We start from the raw sequence: 20,651 nt of genomic DNA on the forward strand, positions 1-20,651 counted from the left end.
ATACGGCTGTGCGGGCGGGACAGAGCCGGCGCTGCTGCCGGGAGCGGGTTGTCCTGACCGCCCCGCCCCGGCCTGTTCCTGCCCCGGGACAGCCGCTCCCGCCCCGCCGGGGCACTGCCGGCAGCTTCCGTCAGCCGTGCCGCCTGCGGCTGGGAGACATGCCGTGCGCCCGGCCGCCGGCCTTGTGCTGAGTCCCGGTACAGAGCGACGCAGTTTTACCGTTTAACGTGCGTGTCACGGTTGCACCGGGCTAGGGAAGGCCCGCAGGACTCCCTGAAGAGGCTGCGCCTCAGGTAAGCAGGCAAGCTGTTGCAGGCTTACGCATTTCTCATAAAATATTCTCACGTTTCCTAGTCTGTGATAAGTCAGGTTGGGCGAACGTGAGCCAGGTGGCCCAGAAGGCCAGTGCATTCCTGGCCTGTATCAGCAATAGTGTGGCCAGCGGGGCCAGGGCAATTACTGCTCTCCAGCACTCGGCAGTGGTGAAGCACTCGAGTTCTGTGTCCAGTTCCGGGCACCTCAGTTCAAGAAGGACACTGAAGCGCTGGAATGGGTCCAGAGAAGTACAACAGAGCTGGTGGAGGGTCTGGAGCACAAGTCTGATGAGGAGCAGCTGAGGGAGCTGGGGGTGTTCTGTGTGGAGAAAAGGAGGCTCAGGGGGGACCTTACCACTCTATAACTGCCTGAAGGAAGGTGTGGCCAGGTGGGGGTTGGTCTCTCCTTCCAGGCAACAAATGACAGGACAAGAGGGCATAGCCTCAAGCTGTGCCAAGGAAGGTTCAGGTTGGGCCTGGAGAATTCTTAGGAAGAATTTCTTCACAGGGAGGGTGATTAGATTGGAATGGGCTGCCCAGGGAGGTGGAGTCACTGTCCCAGAAGGTGTTTAAGGACAGACTGGATGCAGCACTTAGTACTGGTTGACATGGTAGTGTTTGGCCATAGGTTGGACTTGATGATCTCAGAGGTCTTTTCTGACCTAACTGATTACGCAATCTGTTTTCCAATTGAACATTAAATACAATGTTACTTTAATTGAAACTTTTTCATTAGGTGAAACAAACACACAAGTCATCCAAGGTCAGTAGAATACAGGAGGGAGATGTCTACTCTCTTCTGTAGAAAAGAAACAGCTTACAATTTCTTGAAATTAAAAGGTATAGGTAGTTAGCAATTAAAAATGAAAAGACTTCTGATTATTTTGGCCCTATGGTATCTTCTTGGCATTACAAACCAGATTGAATTGAAAAAAAGAAAATAAGTTTTTCTGACTTTTTTTTTATAGTTTACTTGATATAGGTGGATCAGTAGGTCAAATGCCTCCACTCCTGCAGTGCATTTCTAAATCTACCTGAAAACTGACAAAAAGTTCAAGAACTACCGTGGGGAAAAAGTCTGCTTAGAGATGTGTAAACTGTGCTGTGTAAATTGCTTTTGTTAAAGACTAGATCTGAGGTTTCCAAGCAAGACTGTTTTCAAATCCATTTATTTCCCTTCTGCAGATTTGAGAGAACTTTAGCATCTCCTTGGGGTGCTTCCCTCTTTCTTCAACTGGCTCCAACAACCATCATGAGGTTTCTAAGTAGTTTTACCACACCTTTTGATGCCTCCAAAGAAGAAGTGTACCCACAAGGCCAGGAAGGCAGAGCTGGTTTTCCTTGAGAGGCCGCGGGCAGGACCCATCCATTGCTATGAAACTCCGCTATCCTCGGCTGAGAATCCCAGACGTGTGCCTACAAAACCTGTGGACCAGAACACCTCTGCTGCCTGGGTTGGTATAGATTATTGTTCCCCAGCATCCCACAGGGAGAGTTTTCAAGATTCTCTGGTATGTCTCAACAGAAAGTTACCTGTTCTGGAGATGGAAAATTAGTAGCCCAGGCCTGAGTTCCCTGTATCAGCCTAAAGCATAAACAAGTGCTTGAGTTGCTTCACATTCTAAGAACAAGCAGTGAGGTCTTGGTTATTTGAAGACATAAACTGTGCAGGCTGTACTGATTAATATGATTATTTGTCTTCTAGAAAAATAATTCCCATCAGAAAAACACTGTTTTCCTTGGTAACTGAAACGCCTGCACATAATAAACTTTAGGGAAGATTTTTTTTAATTGGCTTGCTGTTTGAAATAACTGCTGAACTCCAAATGTTACATGGTAAAGTATTAGGTGAATTGTTTAAATCTGACACTGCTAAATTTAGAGAACATAGGTTTTCACTTCAGAATTATTTGTTCTAACCTGCCCTTTTTTCCATTCTCTGTGTTTTGATAGCTTCTCTCCATACCAGTCTTCTGATGGCCTCTTTTTCTGGGACTGTTTGCAGTGTCCTAAAATACTCCTTGTATCGTGTAATGTAAAGATTTACTTTTTTTTAAGCAAACAGCTGCAGCAAAGACAGACTGTTCCTATACAAGAGTAGTCATGACCTAGGGGAGCTCTGTTTAAACATAATTACTGCTTGACTCTGCTCTTCACAAAGCAAGCTCAGGAGGTGTGGTTTCAAACCTGCATGAAACATTCCTTTGTTCCTGTTGACCTGGAGGTATTTTTGTGATACCTTAACCTTGAAGTAGAACATGTTCAATTTTTTCCTTTTTTTTTTTTTTTTATGTATGCTTGAGGCAGTTAGCTTTAGAGTCTCTGAATCACTAAGTAAAATAACCCCTGTGAAGCATTCTTTTTGTTTGGAAGAGGTGGAAATGCCCACACTGGTAGCTCTTTGACCCCAAAAATACAAGGATTCTAGAATTCGTTTGAAGGTATCAGCACTGAAATGGTTAGACATTTTTCAAGTTGAAACATTGTAGGTAGGTTTGTAACTTCTAGAGGCATCCTCTGCAGAGTGTCAGCTTGTTTCAGTGGAAACTGATTTTCTGCTCCTCTCTTTTTGCCATTATCTAAGTTTTTCACACCTTTCCCACTACGTTCCTGCATAGGTGAAACCTACCCTATCTGAAGTCAGGAAGCCATATCCTTAAAATCAGGAACTATGTTAATTATGTGTCAGGATACAATTATTACCAAATCATTCTCTTTTCCTGCACAAAGGCTTTGAATTCAAACAGTTCAGCTGTACAGCAGACCATCACCATCCTTAGTTAAACTGCACTCAGTTTTTTGAGGAACTGTGTTGTAACTTAGGAATGCTGAAGGAGATCTGTAGTTATTGTAGCAAGAACTCAGTTTCATGAGCTCTTGGGAAAAGCAGATTAGAATTTGAAACAGAGTCTGACCCTTTTGTTGATAATCGGGAAGATAAATAACACTGTAATAAAAGGGTTTCCAGGGTTTCAGTCCAGAATCTTTCAAGGAAATATAGGTTGTTGAGCTCATACCATCTTCTATAGAAAGCAGATTTTAGAAGTGGACTTTGGGTGATCTGTTATTCCAGAATACAGAAATTAACTATGTTTTGAAACAAAGATATTTTGGGGCAAGATTTTGAACACTATATTAACATAATCTAAAAGGACTGAGCTAAGTGGGCATTTTTTAATCATTTTGTATTGCTCTCTCAGTTCAACCTCTACTTCTTTGAGAAGGCTGAAGATTTAGTTCATTGAATTGATTTGAATTATGCTAAGACACAGAAAGAAAAAGGATCCAGTCTGAACTTTCTGAAATCTGCAGAGGTTTCAGGAGTAGACACCACTTAGAGTTCCTTTAAAACCCAGATCTTGAGTTCTTCATGAGTTGCCAGAGAATAGCTCACTTGCACTTCAGTGACTTTCCAGAGAAGAGTGGCAGAACATGATGTTGAAGTTCAGAGGTATCTCCTGCATAGAGGCTTTGTTAGTGACTCATTTGCTTTGCTGCAGACCAGATTACTCAATGAACACATTGAAAAAAGGTGGGAAAGCAGAATCAGGTTGGCATTACTTGTCTGGAGAAAAGGGTTGGGCTTTTATCTTTTTATGACTTTCCCTTCAGGTGTGCCCACAATTTGACACAACTAAGTCAGTGGTGTTGAAAGCATGCCAGAAGAAGCATCGTGGTCGTCACAAGCCCTACAATCAGGATGCCAACCACAGTTCATTTCATGCAGGAAGAGCTTGTCGAAGAGCTGTAGACTGCAGATTTCCTCCTTTAACTTTTGAGACTCCAGAAGGACATGCAAGCCATCCGTTGGATGATTCAAATCACTTGAGAAAGGCTGGTTGTGAGAGCACTGGACATTCTAAGAAAGGGACAGCAGCAAATGCCAACATCCAAGTGAAGAGTCCAGAGAACTGTGGAAAGCCTGCTCCCCAGCCTGTGGAGCAAGAAGTCCTTAGTCCACCAGCTGCAGAAGCTGCACGGGTGCCTTCCCCAAGCAATGGGAGATGCAGCAACACTCTGTCACCAAGCAGTCACGCCTGGCGTCCAGAAGAGGAGCTGGCGTTTGGTACTGATGGCTGTGGGAGAGGGGACTCGGCAGCAGTGCTGGTCACAGACACTCCCGAGCACGAGTATGGAATGAAGGTCACCTGGAGGCGGCGGCCGCACCTCATGAAGTACCTGCGGGAGCAAGGCAAGCTGAGCGCTGCGGACATCCTGGTGAAGGCAAACATGGAGCTCTCGAGGGGACAAGCCCCCACCTGAGCTGGCGGAGCAGCCGCTCTGCGGCGTGCAAGGACACGGCCCAACAGACGGTGTCGCTTCGGGGGCTGCAGAGCGGACGTGACTGCAGCCGGACACCCTAGTGCGCCTGGCAGAGCCTCCGAGAAACGCCGGGGCGGGCGCGGGAGAGGGTCTCGGCAACGGGGGGTCTTTCGGGGCGCTGTGTCCCCGGGGAGGTGTCTGTGCAAAGAGCTCTGTGCCACACGCGGTACCCGCGGCACTGTTCCCCGCTCCCGGCGGAGGCGGGGACGGGCGGGGGCGGCCGTTGTGCTGCGCTGCGCGTGCGCGGCACCGCGGCCAATCGGCGGGCGGCGTGCTCGCGGCCCCGGCCAATGGCGGCGCGCCTCAGTGCCGCGCGCCGTTGCTAGGGGCAGCGGCCGGCGGGGGCCCGTAGCAACGGCGGGGCCGCGATGGACGGAGCGGGGAGAGCGGGCGGTCCCGCCGCCCACAGGTGAGGGGTGAGGGGCGGCCGCGGCAACGTGCCCGGGGCAGAACGGCCTGCGCAGGGCCTGCCGCGCGGGGCGGCATCGCCCGGTGCCGCGATGAGCCGCCGCGGCGGGGCCCGGGCGGGCGGAGCCGCACGGCAGCGGCCACGCGGGTCGGCGCTGCCCCGGTAACAGCCGCGCTGCTCCCGTGTGTGCGGCTGTGATCTGTGCGCTTCACCCTTCAGCCGTGTGGTGCAGCAACGAAATACTTGGAGATTAAAGCGGGTTTGTGGTGTCTCGGTGCACTGTTCGTTCCTAGGCGCTGCTGTGAAGCGTTTTTGCGGTGTTGTTCAGCCCTGCTCCTCCTAATGAAGCTCTCTGGGTAAACAGTACCTCTCGGTGTCCCTTTGCAAGGAACAAGGAGGAATAACTGGAAAGGACTTAGTTGATGTAATAGGAAAAGCAGCTGTAAACTATGGGGAAGAGATTTTGGAAAGATTTTATGCTTTTGGCACTTAAGTAGCTGAAACTCGAAATTATTTGAAATTAAATGTGAGGGTACAGGCAGGCAGTAAAAAGGGGTTCTGGCAGTATTAATGTGATTGCGAGAAACCCAGGAAAACCTATCTTTTGTGCCTCTGGTGTTTGGATAGGGGGAAGTAAAACAAGTGAGGAGAGAAACCTAAACTTCGGGTAGTTTAATTGTAATGAACACAGTATAGAAGAGAAACAGTAGTTACTTATTACATACAGTATTACATTTGGTAATTTCAGGTGAGGATGAAAAGCAGCAATATAAGTAGAAAGAGTCCTGTAATTGCTTGGGTCCACCAAATATGCTGTGCCACATCAGATTACTTCTTTATGCAGACATGGAAGGTCTTGGGTTGTCTAGGAGTTTTGGAAACGATTTTTAAGGAAATGATGTCCAGATACTTATAAATTTCCCTGTGCAGTGGACTTTTAAATTTGACAGAGTTGATGCTACAGGAAATAACGCTGCTCTTCTGATAATGGTTCCACTGGCATAATTTCTTTCTGCTAAGAAACTTGTTTTCTGTACTTTTATGGGTGTCACACAGAAACAGCCTGACAATAATGGCAGTTCATGGGATAGCTGCTTCCCTCCCATCCCAATTTATTAAGCAAACATCCATTTCTTTAGCTTTCTTAGTCCCCATGGTTAAAGTAAGAAAACTTTAACATGAACCTAAATAAAAGTACATAGTTTTAAAATAGATCTGTAAGGCTTGTTATTTTTAGGGGTCTGACTCTGAACTTGGAATGTTCAACAGCATTGTAATGAATTTGAGAAACACAAATATCTGTATTCTTAGGAAGGCTCTTCTCTTTCTGAGGTGAAAATAGTAAAATTATCCAGAAGTCACTAATTGAGTTACTAGAACTCTTATTTGGTAAAATAGTTGTCAGTTGTCCAAACAGTGGATTTTATAGAAAAGGTAAATGTGATATATTATAACTGACACTGCATGGCAGTGAAGATACTACAGGTAAAGCTTAAAAAAGCTGTACTTGAGAACTGGTTGGCAGCATTTTTTTTTTTTGCCATTTTTCCCCCCAGGGGTGGAATGCCTTTACTATTGAGCAATGTGAAAAATACGCAATGATATTAAAAGTATTTAATTTCTGGTGGACAGAGGTGAAGAGTACAAATCAAAAATTAATGCATATTGTTTTGTAAGTGTGCTGTGGGATACAGGATGATGGATAAATAGCATAAATCTTGGATTTAGGCCATCTACAGGCTGTCACTTGCAAATACGTTGTTGTGTTAGACTTTTTTCCACTTCAGGTGACTGCAAATGAAATTGCTCAGCTTAAAGTTTGATTCACTTTCAGGCAGACATGACACAACTGTCTCAATGCTTTAGAAAATTATAAGCTTGATAGTGCTATTTCATTGTTTTGGTAAGTGCTAGACCTTCTCTCTTATCTGGGAAAGTCCATTTGGAGACTTAGCATGAAATCATTAATGTTGAATACAGTAGAAATATTCAGATAAAAGTAATTGTAATTCATTGTAAGCTTTTAAAATATTGAAAATGAAATTTGTTTCTTACATTAGTATGTATTTCAGAATCTTGGAGACCAGTGGACTTCTCCCTTTTGCACACTAATTACACAGTATACAGGAATACTTTAAGCTTCCCACATGCTGCCTTCCAAATATGTTTCAGCTTCTGACTTGCAGATATCATGGAAAAAGAATATAATTTTCTGGGGACAGAAATCTTGACTGAGTCTACAGAGACTACAAAACTGGATGTCAACTACAGCAGTCCTGCCATCATTTGGATGCTTCCTTGGGGTCTAGACATGCAGCAGTTAGCAGCTTTCTGTTTCTGAACTCAGGAACTCTGGGGTACTTCTTCCTCAGTGTCTCCAAAAGTTAGTGAAGAAAAAGACCCTGTGGCCAATAAGCTTAATCTTCAAAATATTAAGAGCCCACTGGTTAAGAAAAGTTGAAAACTAGTTTCAAAAGTAATATTGTCCAGCCAAAAGCCATTTCCACATTTGAAAAACCTCAGTGTTGTTGAAGTTGTTGGGAATCTCCATGCCTGCTGGGCTTGAGTATTTTGTGTAGATGCACCATAATTATGATTTTGAGGAGAAAAAAGGCAAAGTACTTTGCTAATTGTTTTAGCTATACTCATAAACCAAAGAAGACAGAGAAGTTTAAAATTTCTTTTGAAAGCCTCTCAGCATCTCCGTTAGTCCTTGGGTATTTTTATTTAGCCACCAGTGACGTTCTTAAAATTGACATGCAACGTTTGGTAAATTCCAGGACTTAAAATTCTGCAAATCTTATCCTTAGATAAAAGAGAATTGATTTAATATCCTTTTGTTTTACCCCTTTCAACTCTAAACATTATAATGAAGAAATCTGTCCAAAGTAAGATAAACCTGTAAATATTTTATGTGTGGTTGATACGTACTTCTCAGAGTACAAATTCAACCGAAAAGAAAACCTTTTGCAATTTGATGCTGTTGCTGTTAATGTGAATGAAGGAGTCACCTCACTTCCTATTATATAGACAGAAGTGGCAAGAGAGAAAAAGCAACAGTGTGTGACTAAAATTTCCAAATACAATTTGAGATTCACTTGGTAACAGCAATTGCAAAGGGGTATCTTGCAATTGAATCTTGTTTGAATTATCTCTTTAGTTTCTAATAAGTTATTTTTCCCATCTCTTATCACCTAGAATTTAGGTTACTGGTGACCCATTTTTTTGTAAAGGACCACTCTTTTTCTCTTCTGCATTTTTTTTTTTTTTCTGATCACTGTTGGTGTGGCATTTGTAGGAGGGACAAGTGCCTTGACTTAACATAATTATATCTTTGTATGTGTGAAAACTTTCTGCAACCAGACTTGCGCTGGGATAGCTCCAGACTCTTGTTTTGTCACTGAGGCACAGCTGAGTGATCTCCAAAAAAAACTGTATTGTAATTGGGTCATGGGAGGAATTCTCTTCTAGGTGGATTTGTTGATATGCCTGGAGATGTTGCCTTAGACTACTGCAAGAACATTTATGCCAGTTCCTAGTATTCTTTAAAACATACTCTGTGGGATGTTTGAACTCTAAACTGCCTGTGTTCTTGCTGTAGGAGTGTTGTTGTTTCTGCATTTCTTTCTGATTTTGCATTCTTGTGTGAGATGTGAGCAAAAAAAGAACAAGAACTAAAATCTTGCAGTGATATCTTGCTGAGTCATCTAGTTTGAGATGGAAATGACATTTTGCTGTTTCTATCTCTTTAATGGCTTTCCCTTTCAGTCTTTCTAAAATTAAAAAAAAAAATCTGGACTAGCAATAAAGGTCCACAATCAGTTCTAGAGAGTCAGTTCAGAAAATGTAATGTTTCTCCCCCTATTTTTAGTTTGAAATGCTATAAAACAAGTGCAATTTGTGGCATCAAGTGTGATGCACTTATTTTCAGGGAACTTTGAGTTTTGTTACTTGGTCTGGGTTAAGCATAACATGTGATATTTAACTGCTGACTTTGTTGCTAGGAGATAATAGTGACTGCTCTACATTTCATTGGTTTCATGTTGTAATGAGGTGCAACGCCAACAAAAGTGACAGGCAAGGTTTAATAATTCACAAACAGAAGATCACGGGAGACAGAATTCCAACCCCCTGGGGATCTTGCTTTGCTCTTTCCTTGGGCAGAGGTGTTTCTATAGGTGAGATGACCATGGAGTATGTAGTTCACATGAAATAGAAAGGTGAAAATCTGCTTATGGAATAAATGTCTCTTTCCTTTTCTTAGCAGAAATCTAAGTTTCATTAAGTTCATCTGAATAAACCTAAAGTAAAGTGCTCTGCAGTCATGGTGGTGAAGTGCTGAAAAGTCCTTACTCATGGAGTCGCCAGCTGTGAACTCTTGAAGGAATATGCCTGACAGGAGGTTCCTTCTCTCCCTTTTCTTGAAGGAGTTGTAATAAAAACCCAATTGAACCCTGTTTGGCTACACATTTAAAGATAAGTTTATGTGCATATTCTTATGGTTGTGTTCCTCTGTGCCACCTTCCCAGCATCGATAATGGCTTTGATGTTAATGGCTTGTGTGGATTCCTGGCTTCTCTTGGCCTTCCTTCCAGGAGAAGAATACTCCTTTTGCTTTAGGTTTGCAGAAATTAATTTATTTGAGACTTCTGTCTAAGGAAAACAAGGATCTCCTTTCTTTTCTCCCACTATAGTACAGCAGAGAATGACACAGGCTTTTGTTTGCACTCTTCTTTATAGTCCAAATGGAAGTCATACTAGCTTCTGTCCAGAGAGTGCTGATTTATTTTTCTTGCTCTATTCTCTTGTTCCAAGTAAGAGGAGGTAATCTTTGGCACTTGACGAGTCACTTTTTGAATGGGGTGTAAAACGCTAAGCAATACAATAGTCAAAATAGTTCTGAGCTCAATGTGTAATCTTTTCTTGGTGCTTTTGTTCCTGTTGCATTTTCTGGTAACAGTCTGTATTCTTTATTGTCATCTGGTTTGATCTCTCAGATGCAGGATCTAAAGTATCTCTCTTTACCTTGTGATCTCTAGAACCCAACCAGACAGAATCACAGAAGTTGGAAAGGACTTCTTGAGATGATCTGGTGCAACCCCAGTGCTTAAGCAGGGTTGGCTGGAGCAGGTTGCATGGGATGATGTCCCGTTGGGTTTTGAATATCTCCAAAGGTAGAGACCCCATAATCATCTTAAGCAACCTGTTCCAGTGTTTGAACTCTCTCACAGTAAAAGCTTTTTCTTGATGGTAGAATTTCATGTGGTTTAGTTTGTGTCCATCACCTCTTGCCCTCTCAGCAGGCACTGCTGGCTTTATTTGCTTTACACCCTTCCATCAGGTATTTATACTCATGGAGAAGTTACCTCCAGAGTCTTCATTTCTCCAGGCCCAGTTCTCTCAGCCTCACCTTATGTAAAATATACTCTGGTCCCTTAATCACCTTTGCAGCCCTTTGATGGACTTGCTCCAGTATATCCATATTTTTCTTGCTCCCAGGATTGCAGAGCTGGACACAGCACCTCCTGTGTGGCTTCACCAGCAGAGAGGTAGTGTCATCTCCCTCAACCTCCTGGCAGTGCTTTTCCTAATTCAGCCCAGGATGCTGTTGGCCAGCTTTGCTTTGAGAGGGTGCATTGCTGGTTCATGATAAACTTGTTGTCCACCAAGAAAATATTAATCAGTTTCTGAAAAATGAATCTCAACAAACAGTATATACTTTATTCTTTGTTTAACCATAATTCAGCTTTTCTCTTGTGGACCCTTCATTCCTCAATGTTCTGTTACTTTACTAGCACGTTCCTCTTTAATCCACCTGAACATTAATTCTTCCTCTTTGAGGGTGTGTTTGTGTGGGTGTGCAATACTGCAGATTATATCCCACTGCCCTTCTGAGATGATAATTTCATACTGGGATTTTGTGCTTCCACAGATACCATTTTGAAACTGAAGGTAGGTGTGATCTTTGAGTGGTCATTTTACCTTGCCTGCACAGTTTAATTTTACCTTAAAGAACCACTGGAACAAGTACTGTAAAGAAAAGAGAATTTTGTGTCTCCTGTACTGATAAATCCTCTTTTCTCCATTGACTTGGCTGTGGTCAGTCAGTACTAAACTGCATCATTATTTACCTAGTTACACTTGGCATGTGAACTGTCACCCCAAAATGGATGCAAGTATGGAGAGCATTGTGCTGCAAGGATAGGTTTGGATTCAGTTCACTCCTTTTGTGGGTGTAGTTGACAAAAATGATTTTTAACCTGTTAGTGTTTTTAAAGAAATTTTTTGTAGCATGTGCTCCTCAGATTGGTTTTTTCCTGAATTCCTTTCTTCAGCACAGTGTTCCTGTTGCTGCAATGAGTTGTTGGGGCAGCTATTTTGCCACAGTACAGGTGAAACATATCCATACTTCTGATCTGTGTGGCTTTAGAGAAAAGTACCTGGTAATTTCACATTAAAATTCCATTTTAAAGCCTGGAGGTAAGTAGAAGCAGAGGTTTTAAAGGATTGCCTTTCCTTTTTGTGTCTTTAGGTTCATTTTTAGTAAGTTGTAGATCATTCAGATAGTTTGTACAAGTTACTGACAGGAATATATAGTGCCTAGAGGATAAAGGTATATTTTGAGGTGAGGTGGGACATAGAGATCTCAATGCTTGTCTCTAGATGCTTCCTCAGTCCACACTAGTGTGGCAGTTGAATTTATTGTTCTTATTGGTTCATTTTATACTTATTTTTCAATATTCTGAGATAAATCTTATTCAGTCTGTATTATGTGGGATATAATTTCTATATTAAAACATATCCAAGATAGTCTTTTATTCACTCATTCAGAATTGCTTCCAAAACTAGGTGTTCACTCTTTCTTTCATGATATGTTTAGTAGGTGAAAAACTTTCCAAAGAAATGTTGTGAACCTTTCTTGAAACAGTATTCTATTTGCATTAGTGTTTCTTGGGGTGGGGAGGGATCAAAGATAAAATTGATTTCACTGGAGAGGATTCCTTATGTAAAAAAGGCAGACACATTCAAACTTGCCCTAGTTGAAATATCAAGTGCTTGAAAATGATTTATTAAGGAAATGTTGATGCAACTGTAGCCATGTTACTTAGAAATAGGTGTGGCATTTTATGGCTGATTTGCAGCAGAGCAGTTTACTTTGGAAGACTTACTGCTGCTTAATTATGATGGAAAGAATATCCTGTGTTTGCTGAAAAACTCCCCTCTTCTTACTTAGGGAAAACAGAAAAATTTGGTAATCTTCACTCTTATGGATGCTGTGTTACATGTTTTCCTGAAAAAACACGATTACAGCTGTCTCAGGACTCTGCCTTTTTGTGGATTGGAAGGTGCATTCCAGATAAATTTTGTTCCTCAACCAGTTTCCAGAGACAGTATTGCAATTTTTGTTTGGAATATATATATTAAAAAATCAGAGTCCTCCTTCAACTAATGTCTTTTCTACAGCTTTCATTTTCTTTTGTAGCTGTAGTTCAGATGAGAATCATCCCCAGGAATTTTTTTTTGAGGGTTAAGAGTGAAAACACTTTCATACCAGCTTATTCCAGATTTCTTACTGAAGTTTCTTTTACTTGCACTTCTACAGCTAAAAATAAAATCTAGTTGATGAAGATGTGGGCCACAAGCCACATTCTTCTCATTCCCTGATTTTTAAGTTCTGGGAGTGTTGCTCAGAGACGTAACTGCTGCTACCACATTAATAAACTGTCCTCCAAAGGAAAAAGGAATTACATGAGCTTTGTAAGACTCCTAATGGAAGCAGTCCTCTGTACAGTGAGAAACAGCACATAAGATGTTGGGAAATTAAGAAGATTTGTGGACCAAAACTGTGTTATTGTGCCTTGGAGTTCCTTTAAAAGCAGTAGAGCAATGGAACCAACTAAAAATTTAAGGATCTCGATTATTAATATATAGGTTCATATTCCCATTAGTATCAATAGATTGTGTTTATTAAAAGGATTTCTGTATCAGACTGATACTAAAATATCAAGCCTGTTTGTTACAAGGCACAGTAAACTGAAGATCTACTTCACTTTAAAATGATCATGAAGTTTCTGCTGGACATTTTCCTTGAATCTCTCTGCCAAACTACAGACTATCTGAAACTTTAATGCCTTCTCTAGAGCTGTGCACAAATAGGTAATAATTCCTAAATTTTTCTCACCAAGAATTCAGTGCCTATATCATGCTAATATGTGCTGTAAAGGTACTTAGAACAGTTAAAAAGCAAAACAAGCTAACTTTCCTTTCCAGATTTTCATGTAAGGTTAGAGTGGAGTCTGCTTCTGTCAACTAGTCTGACCTTCTTCTTTCAAGAGGCAGACAAACTTACTTTTTCTTTACCAAACCTTTAACTACTTGAATTGCAGGATAGATTTGGCTATTTTGGAAACTTTTAAATTTGCAAGGCCTTACTGCACTGTTTGTTTAGGAGGAAAAACTGAGTATAGTATTTTAGTGGACATATGAGGAATGCACATTTTGTTGAATGCAGGGAAAGCTATCATGATGGTATTTTCCTTTGTTTAACATATTTAAAATCTCTCTTTCCAGTAAGTTCTCAGTCATGTAGAACATTTTCTCTCTATGGGCTGCTCTTTCCTGTGGCTTTTTTTACTTTCTTTTCTTCTTGCTTCTCATTCACAGCTGCAGCCAATCAATTCCTTTCAAAACTAATCCGTGGTAAAGACAATATGGTTTTTTTGGTCTCCGTTTAGTTTCAGCAGTCAGTGTATAAAGGGGATTTAATTAATACAACTTGAAAGAAAAATGCTTAGCTGTCCATAAGGGATGACCACACCTGAAATAGGAGGTAAACTGTAGCCGTAGTCTACAACAGCAACTTTTAAAATAATAATATTCAAGCTTGATTAAAACATGTTGTTTTGTCTTGAAAATCCACAGCTCCATGAGTTATCCCAATGGTTAAATAGTCACAGTGTCAAATAAAAAAAATTACTTGCAGTCTGAATTTGTTTAGCTTCAGTAGTTTGTCTGGATTTTGTTTTCTCTCTCATCAATGGTCATTTGTACCCTCAAATCTATGGAATACACTGGAGTGTATTGATTTTCTCTTGAATAAACTGTAGGATGCATTGAAATATTTCTAAGGTGTGCACTTTCCAGTCCTTGGTCAATGTGTTCAGCTTTCTGGTGAACTCTCTTCAATTCTTCAGAGCCCTTTCGCTTGTGTGGACCTTGCACAGAATGGAAGAACATTTTCAGGCTGGTGGATTGCTTTTATTTTCTATGTTCTGCTTTAATATCAGGGTTTTTCATTGTTCTCAGAGTTGGATTATACTGTGAGTTTGTGTTTGGCTGATTCAATGGTAATTATTGCCAAGTGCTTAGAACATAAGTATTTTGGGTTTCTTTTTTTCATGTACAGCATATTCAGGAACACAGACAAGCTTCAATGAAAACAAGTGTTAACTCTGACTATCCATAGTTTGTAGTGCCAAAATTTCAGTGTTTCTGAACAATATGTCCATTCTGGAAGAGCTGTCAATAGATGTAGTGTGCCTTTTTTACAGAAAGGAAAATAAACTACACAAAAAGGAAGCTTCAATTGCATATATGAATATCTGTTAAATAATTTGTGAGTTACTTCTTTGTTGTGGTTGTTTGCTATTCTGAAAATGGTTAGGAAAGACCAAAAAACACATTTATAATAAATTTGTTGTGTATTCCTATTGCAGCACTTTAATTTCTGATTATGAAATGAAAACCATGCTGATTCTGATTTCAGCAGGAGTTTAAGATGCTAGTTGAAAATAAAACTTTTTACTTCATGTTGGTCTGTGTCAAATCTGTGAACCCCTTTGTGTCTTCCATGTTTCATTAAATAGTTGCTTTCCCACTCTCATTTTTATTTTGTATCCTGGATTATCATTAGCCTTTCCTTGTATGCTACATTCTGGGTAAGTTTTCCTTTCTCTGTGGTGTGTGTGTTACCTGTCATGCAGCTTCAGTAGGATTGCAGGTGGGTTCTGGTAAATGTAGCAATGGGAGCTGTGGGCTGAGTCTCGTGTAGGCTGCTGTGCTGCAGTGGTTGGTGGGAGGACGTGGTTACAGACTGCTTGAATATTTTCAGTTCTTATTTATCAAAGGTCAGTGGGCAACTGGTTTGGTGGTTGTGATTTTTTTTTTTTTCCTGTTTTGAGCTGTGGTGGAAACTATGTTTATTTTTCCTGCTCCTGATAGATACTTAATTCTTCCTACTGCATGTAAACGCTTCAAACAGAAAAGCAAGGCAGAGAGCACAGTGGTTTGGCATGGGCATGCCCGAAGAGCACTGATCTGTGTTGTCAGTCCAGCTGAAGGAGGATTCCTGTTTGCAGCCTGCCGCTGAATTAGCACACTGCTTACATTCTTTAGTGGTGAGCTGTGGGAGTGACTCTGGCGCAGCCTTTTCCCGTTAAAGTTTGTAATAACACCAACCCTGCTGTGGGGGGTAGAAAAAGATTTGAAGTGTGGGAAGCTTTTTTCTGACTGGTTATTATGTTACATTTTCTTAAGAGAAGTGCTGAAAGGAAGGTTGCAGGAGCAATAAATAAAAATAGTATGAAATTGGTGTTTCTGAGCTGCTATTTATAGTACCACATTGCTCATGACTTTAGTTTTTTATTTTACTCCTTGTGTGAATCCTTGCACTTGAAAATGGAAAGCATTGATGATTGCTTTCATTTTGTGGCCTGCTACTTGGCAATTTTAGTCTGTGTTTAAAAGTAAATGGTAAAAGAGGACACTCTTGATGTCTTTCTGCTTTATCAACAAGCTCTGGGACCTGTTAGAATCTTTGTTCGAGCATCAGTTAAGTGACCAGGGTTGAGGCACTGTGTAGTCTGTGTTATGCTCCTGTTGCATTATATGACTTTATTTTAGTGTGGGTAGAAAATAATTTGACATATGAAATAAATAATTTTCACTGAAGATTTCTACAAGGCATGTATGTGAGTCCTACTATTTCAGCACTTTGTCATCTTCCAGGTAGAAAGGAAAACCTGTAAACTTATTTCCTGAAGTGATAGTGTTCATTTATTTCTGTTTTCTAAAGAAGAGGCTCAAACTGTTTGGGGATGCATTTTCTATTAGGAAAAGCAACAGAACCACAAGCAGCAGCTTGTATCTACACAGGACACCTTTGTGTCCATCAGAATGTGTCTGTAAGTCTACTGTTGATCATATTTTTGTGTCTTTTGTGTCCTCTTGACTGCAGCTAAGGAATGTTGTCAACTTCTTGAGTCAGTAGGTGTACAGGAAGAAAATTCCCCCTCTCTTTTGTTGGTTGGGTTTTTTTCTTTTCATGAATATTTTAAGGAGAACTTTCGGTTGTTTTTCTGACTTTGCTAAAGATGGCCTTTTCCATCACCTATGCTATAAATAATAAGCATGTCACCTTTTATGCTGAAGTTTCATATGACAGCTATTGTATATTGTGCTACACTCAGTAGATGTTGCTTCTGGATGTTTTTTTCTTAAGTTGTGGCTGTTTTCAAGCGAAGATGACTGTATTACTGTAAGTGTTGCTTTGGGGGTGCACAAAAGCTCTCCATCCCTGTTCAAGAAAGACTAATTTTTCTAGACCCTCCATTGCCTTTCAATCCAAGACACTATGTATTACAGGCCCGTGTGAGGAGTAACATCAGTTGTTAGAAACAAGCTGTTTCCAAGGTCTTAGACCTGTTGTGTGATACTTCCAATGCATTAGGGGAAAAAAAGTATAGAAATAAGGAAAACTGTGGAGTAAAAAAGCAATGGCAGTCATAACTTGCTTTAAAATACTGTTAGTTGGACAATTAGCATCACTTTTAGAGTACACAAGTTGTTACACAAGATGTGTGTGTATGGAACTCTTTCTCTGCATATTTCAACCTTCCAGAGTGGGGCCTGTGCTGGCTGGGGTAGGCTGGCTTGAAGGACCTCTGATCTGTCATCTGCTTGCCTGAAGTTGAGTCAAATGTGGGTTTGCTAGGGGTTAAAGGGACTCTGAGGCCTTTCTTCTCTCCTTAGCTCTGTATGCTGTAATCCAATTTCCATGGCATGTGTTTTGCAGAAACCCCACCCCTCCTCTCTCGCTGTCACGCTCCATCTCTGGTTTTCCTTGTTAGGGTTGTGTTCAGCGCTGGCTGCCAGCTCGTGGTTTCACATCATTGGACGTTTATGGATACCTAGACCAGACAGAGAATTTCCTGTTTAAATTGAAATTGTGGCTTGCCCTGCTTTTCTGCTGTTAATAAAATATATAATGTTTGTCTGTTTCCCATGTTAAGTAGCTTCTTCCTGATGCTTTCTCACTTCCAGAGAGGTCTTTGTCAAAGCTGTGTTGAAGGAAAGAGCACGACTGTGGTAGGCAGAATATGTGGTGAATTTTCAATTAACATTTCCCCTTTGTGGGGTTAACTGCTCTAAATTGCATTTTGTGTAATAGTTCATTATCACGCAAAAGGAAATGGGAAGTCCATGTGGAACACAACTTAGAATAAAAAACTAGAGTTCTCATGAAAGTTATCTAAAAAATACTGAAATAGTGAAATCAAGATTTTTTTAACCTTTAGGAATGAATGTCAGGTGTTGCAAATACATATTCTCTCATGTATTAACAATAGTTCAGGAATGTCTGGCAGGAAGGCAAAATGATGTAGGTTTGACTTCAAGACAAAACTGAGTTAATTTAGAATCAGGTATCCTATGAAGGGACTTTACTGAATCAATCTGAACTGCATTAAACCTTCAGGTATAAACTCTCTCATAGCCCCACCTCAAAAGTGGTTTGTAATCCATTTACCAGTAATGAAGCCTTGTTGCTTTCAAAATCTTTCCAGAACAGTTTAGTAATGGGACTAAACTGGAGTTCAGTCTTATTTATGACAGAATATGAGGTATGTTTTATTTTTAATACCTTGTATCTTCTTGTGAGATGGAAGTAGTGTCTGACAGTAATTTTTAAGTCTTGATGGTGAATTTGTAGTCTCAGAAAACCCTATGTTCTTGTAATGCAAACTGTTAATGGCAATAATTATTTAATTTTTTAATTTTGCTTTTGCAGCATCTTTGAGGATGAAAGTATGAAACTACGACAGCTGAAACTACAGAATCAGGTAAATGAATGCTGAAGCTGGTGAAAAGTATAGGAAAACAAACAGCTCTCTAGAGACTTGAAAAGTGGGGATGAAGTGCTAAAAATGGTTGGTCTAAAGAACTTTGAAGATTTTCATAGTTTTTGTTAGTTTAAGTCAACCTTGCCATGGCTTGTGGATTTGGTATCTTTGATATATTTATTTTTCATATGTCCTCTTATTTCATTGAGATTGAGTCACTAGAGTACAGGAATAAATCAAAAGACAGGAAGACTGCAGGGAATTATTCATTTTAGGCATCAAAGGAACAGTTTCACTGACCTATAGAACTATCTCTTTAACACTGCTTCCAGCTTCTTTTGACCTTTTTTTTTTTGTTTCCTACAATGAAAATATTTACAGCCAAGCATGGGTCAACTGTTAGGTTATAAGTCTCTGTTAGGTTTGAAGTGCTGTTTGCTGGATGCTTGTATTACCATATTCTTCGAAGCAATAAAGTATCCAGCCTTAATACTCTTTCTCTGTGAAATTTCAGACGCTTATAAATAGATGAGAAGTTGTGAGACTGTTACGATTCTCTAGCTGGCCATTTCACATGTACCACAAATCAGAGTCTTGCATTAAACTCATCTTGTTCCAATTAAAGTATGGTTTTTAGGAGGGTGCTTTCTCAGCTGAGGATCTTTAAATCCAGACACAACAGTCTTCAGGGAACTGTTGCAGTGGGTAATAATCCTCTTTACCAGAACTTGGTCATTATTTGTAGTCTGAGTTTGCTAAGCTTTGACTTCAGACAGTGAATTTATTACCAACTTTATCTGTGTTAATATAGGTAATTTCCTAAAACACTTCAGAAATCAAGAGGTAAAATTTATCTTTGGTGATATTTGTGGAAGCTACTGTAGTCCTTTATCTGTAGACTATCAAGTGACACTCGTTTAAAAACAATCACTTTATTAAAAAATAGAAATAATTCAAGCAATCTGTAAAAAACCAATTGGTGTCAAATGCCATTCGATAAGAAGTTCCAAAACTAAGGATGGTCTGATTGTTTGGTGATGAACCTCAGGGTCTGTTTTAGGACTGGTCCTGGATCATAAGCTGGTAATAATTGCTGTCTCCTAGTGCTGGGTGTTGCCATCAGTGTATGCTTAGTGTCAGACTTTGCCATGGGGGTGCACAGCTATTCCTACAAAATAAAACTGCTTGGCTGGGTGGGATTCCCTCAGAGCAGCTGTTGGTTCAGTCATGAAGAGGTCAGTTTAAAGAATTCATTCCCTTTTGCCATTTTGTTTCCATCTTTCTTGGATTTGGTTGAGATCGCAATCATTGCAAAAGCAGCAGCTAGAAAATTTCACTAAATCTGTTTTAACACCCCACTCTTTGAAAACGAGAAGTGCAAGCAGTCTCTAATTTAGGATTTTATAATTAGGTTTGAATATTAACTTTTAAAAGCTACTTTTTCTTGAATAGTACTATGCCTTCTGAAGAAGCAGAGGTCAATAGGAGATCACTACCAAATATGATGGACCTGCTGCTGATTGTAGCTGATGCCATGCTTGATTAATTTGTCATAAACATTTGTAGGAATTTGAATTTTAAAAAATGCAAGGTGTTCTAATCCAGCAGGATCATGTGTAGCATCTTTGATCATACAGACAATCTGGAATAAGCCATAGCAGAGACATGCCTGTCCATCCATCTTTATGATCGGTTTGGGAACCCTGTAATTGCAGCAAAATATATTTGTAATAGTGCAATACATCGAGTTCCATCTGTGGGCCAGCTCTGCCTGCCAGGATGCTTTTTTCTCCTGGACTGCCTTTTCCTCGAGGCCAGAGTGTGTGGTTGCTCAGGCAGTGCTTATTTCCTCATTAGCAGGTTTTTGAGTCTTCTGTGGCATCTGCAGCTCCGAGTGCAATGCTGCCATCTCCCTGTGCAGGGAGAGCAGGAAGCCTGATGTGTTTCTGAATGCACCTGGTATGGTGCAGTACACCTGATGGGAAGTTTCACTGATGCCACCACCACTGGCTTTGTCACTGCTGCCCCAGCGTGAGCTGAGGGGCAGCTGGAAGCGAGGAGAGGATGTTCCCGAGCTAGGAAACATCCCATTTTTGTTCCCAAAATCCCAGAGCTAGGATCCATCCTGAATGGCCTACTAGGGTTAGGACTGTCCCAAACAATAAGTAGTACAGGATTGCACCTTCAAGGCTGGAGTGGTTGTAACCTTCCTGTATGTCATCTTCCTGCCATCGCAGCTGGAGAAAGAGAATACTAAACTAGTTGTCTTATTAGTCCATTAGATATTCTTATCTGACTTCTTGAAAGCTCATTTGAACAGGAGTTTGTGGTTTGTGATCCTCTAATCGCCCTATATTCTGATGTTAAGGTTTTCTGTAGTGTTTCTGGGAGTATTTAATGCGTGGAGTTCACAAAATCCCAAATAAATAATGTTAATTAGTAACTTATTTATTTCATGGATTGTGTCTTCTGGTGACACGTTCATGA

General features: G+C 40.7%; 2 protein-coding genes across 3 annotated transcripts in view; both read left to right on the forward strand.

The window, feature by feature from the left end:
- The first annotated feature begins 7 nt into the window (after positions 1 to 7).
- Positions 8 to 14,855, forward strand: RHNO1 (RAD9-HUS1-RAD1 interacting nuclear orphan 1). Of its 2 annotated transcripts, none has more exons than XM_085067540.1 (4): positions 8 to 293; positions 1,500 to 1,768; positions 3,927 to 5,046; positions 9,311 to 14,855. In XM_085067540.1, exons 2-3 carry the CDS (start codon positions 1,601 to 1,603, stop codon positions 4,575 to 4,577), a joined length of 819 nt encoding a protein of 272 aa, XP_084923666.1. In that variant the 5' UTR covers positions 8 to 293; positions 1,500 to 1,600; the 3' UTR covers positions 4,578 to 5,046; positions 9,311 to 14,855. The 2 variants fall into 2 exon arrangements, with proteins under 2 accessions (XP_084923666.1, XP_084923674.1); XM_085067548.1 differs by having other exon boundaries at positions 9,314 to 14,855.
- TULP3 (TUB like protein 3) overlaps positions 4,908 to 20,651 on the forward strand; it is a 32,598-nt gene continuing 16,854 nt past the window's right edge. The window contains exons 1-2 of the mRNA XM_085067502.1: positions 4,908 to 5,046; positions 18,113 to 18,164. Coding sequence (XP_084923628.1) covers positions 5,006 to 5,046; positions 18,113 to 18,164 — 93 coding nt within the window. The 5' untranslated portion in view covers positions 4,908 to 5,005. The remainder of the gene's footprint in view (positions 5,047 to 18,112; positions 18,165 to 20,651) is intronic.

The sequence above is a fragment of the Lichenostomus cassidix genome, chromosome 1, assembly GCF_008360975.1.
Source record: "Lichenostomus cassidix isolate B80296 chromosome 1, HeHo_3.0, whole genome shotgun sequence".
NCBI classification, from domain to species: Eukaryota; Metazoa; Chordata; class Aves; order Passeriformes; family Meliphagidae; genus Lichenostomus; species Lichenostomus cassidix.

Excerpts from the sequence above, each read along its gene's own strand:
- RHNO1 (XM_085067540.1), top strand. The coding sequence starts at position 1,601 with ATGCCTCCAAAGAAGAAGTGTACCCACAAGGCCAGGAAGGCAGAGCTG. Across the intron at positions 1,769-3,926 it reads AGAACACCTCTGCTGCCTGG|GTGTGCCCACAATTTGACAC; the intron begins GTTGGTATAGAT and ends CTTTCCCTTCAG.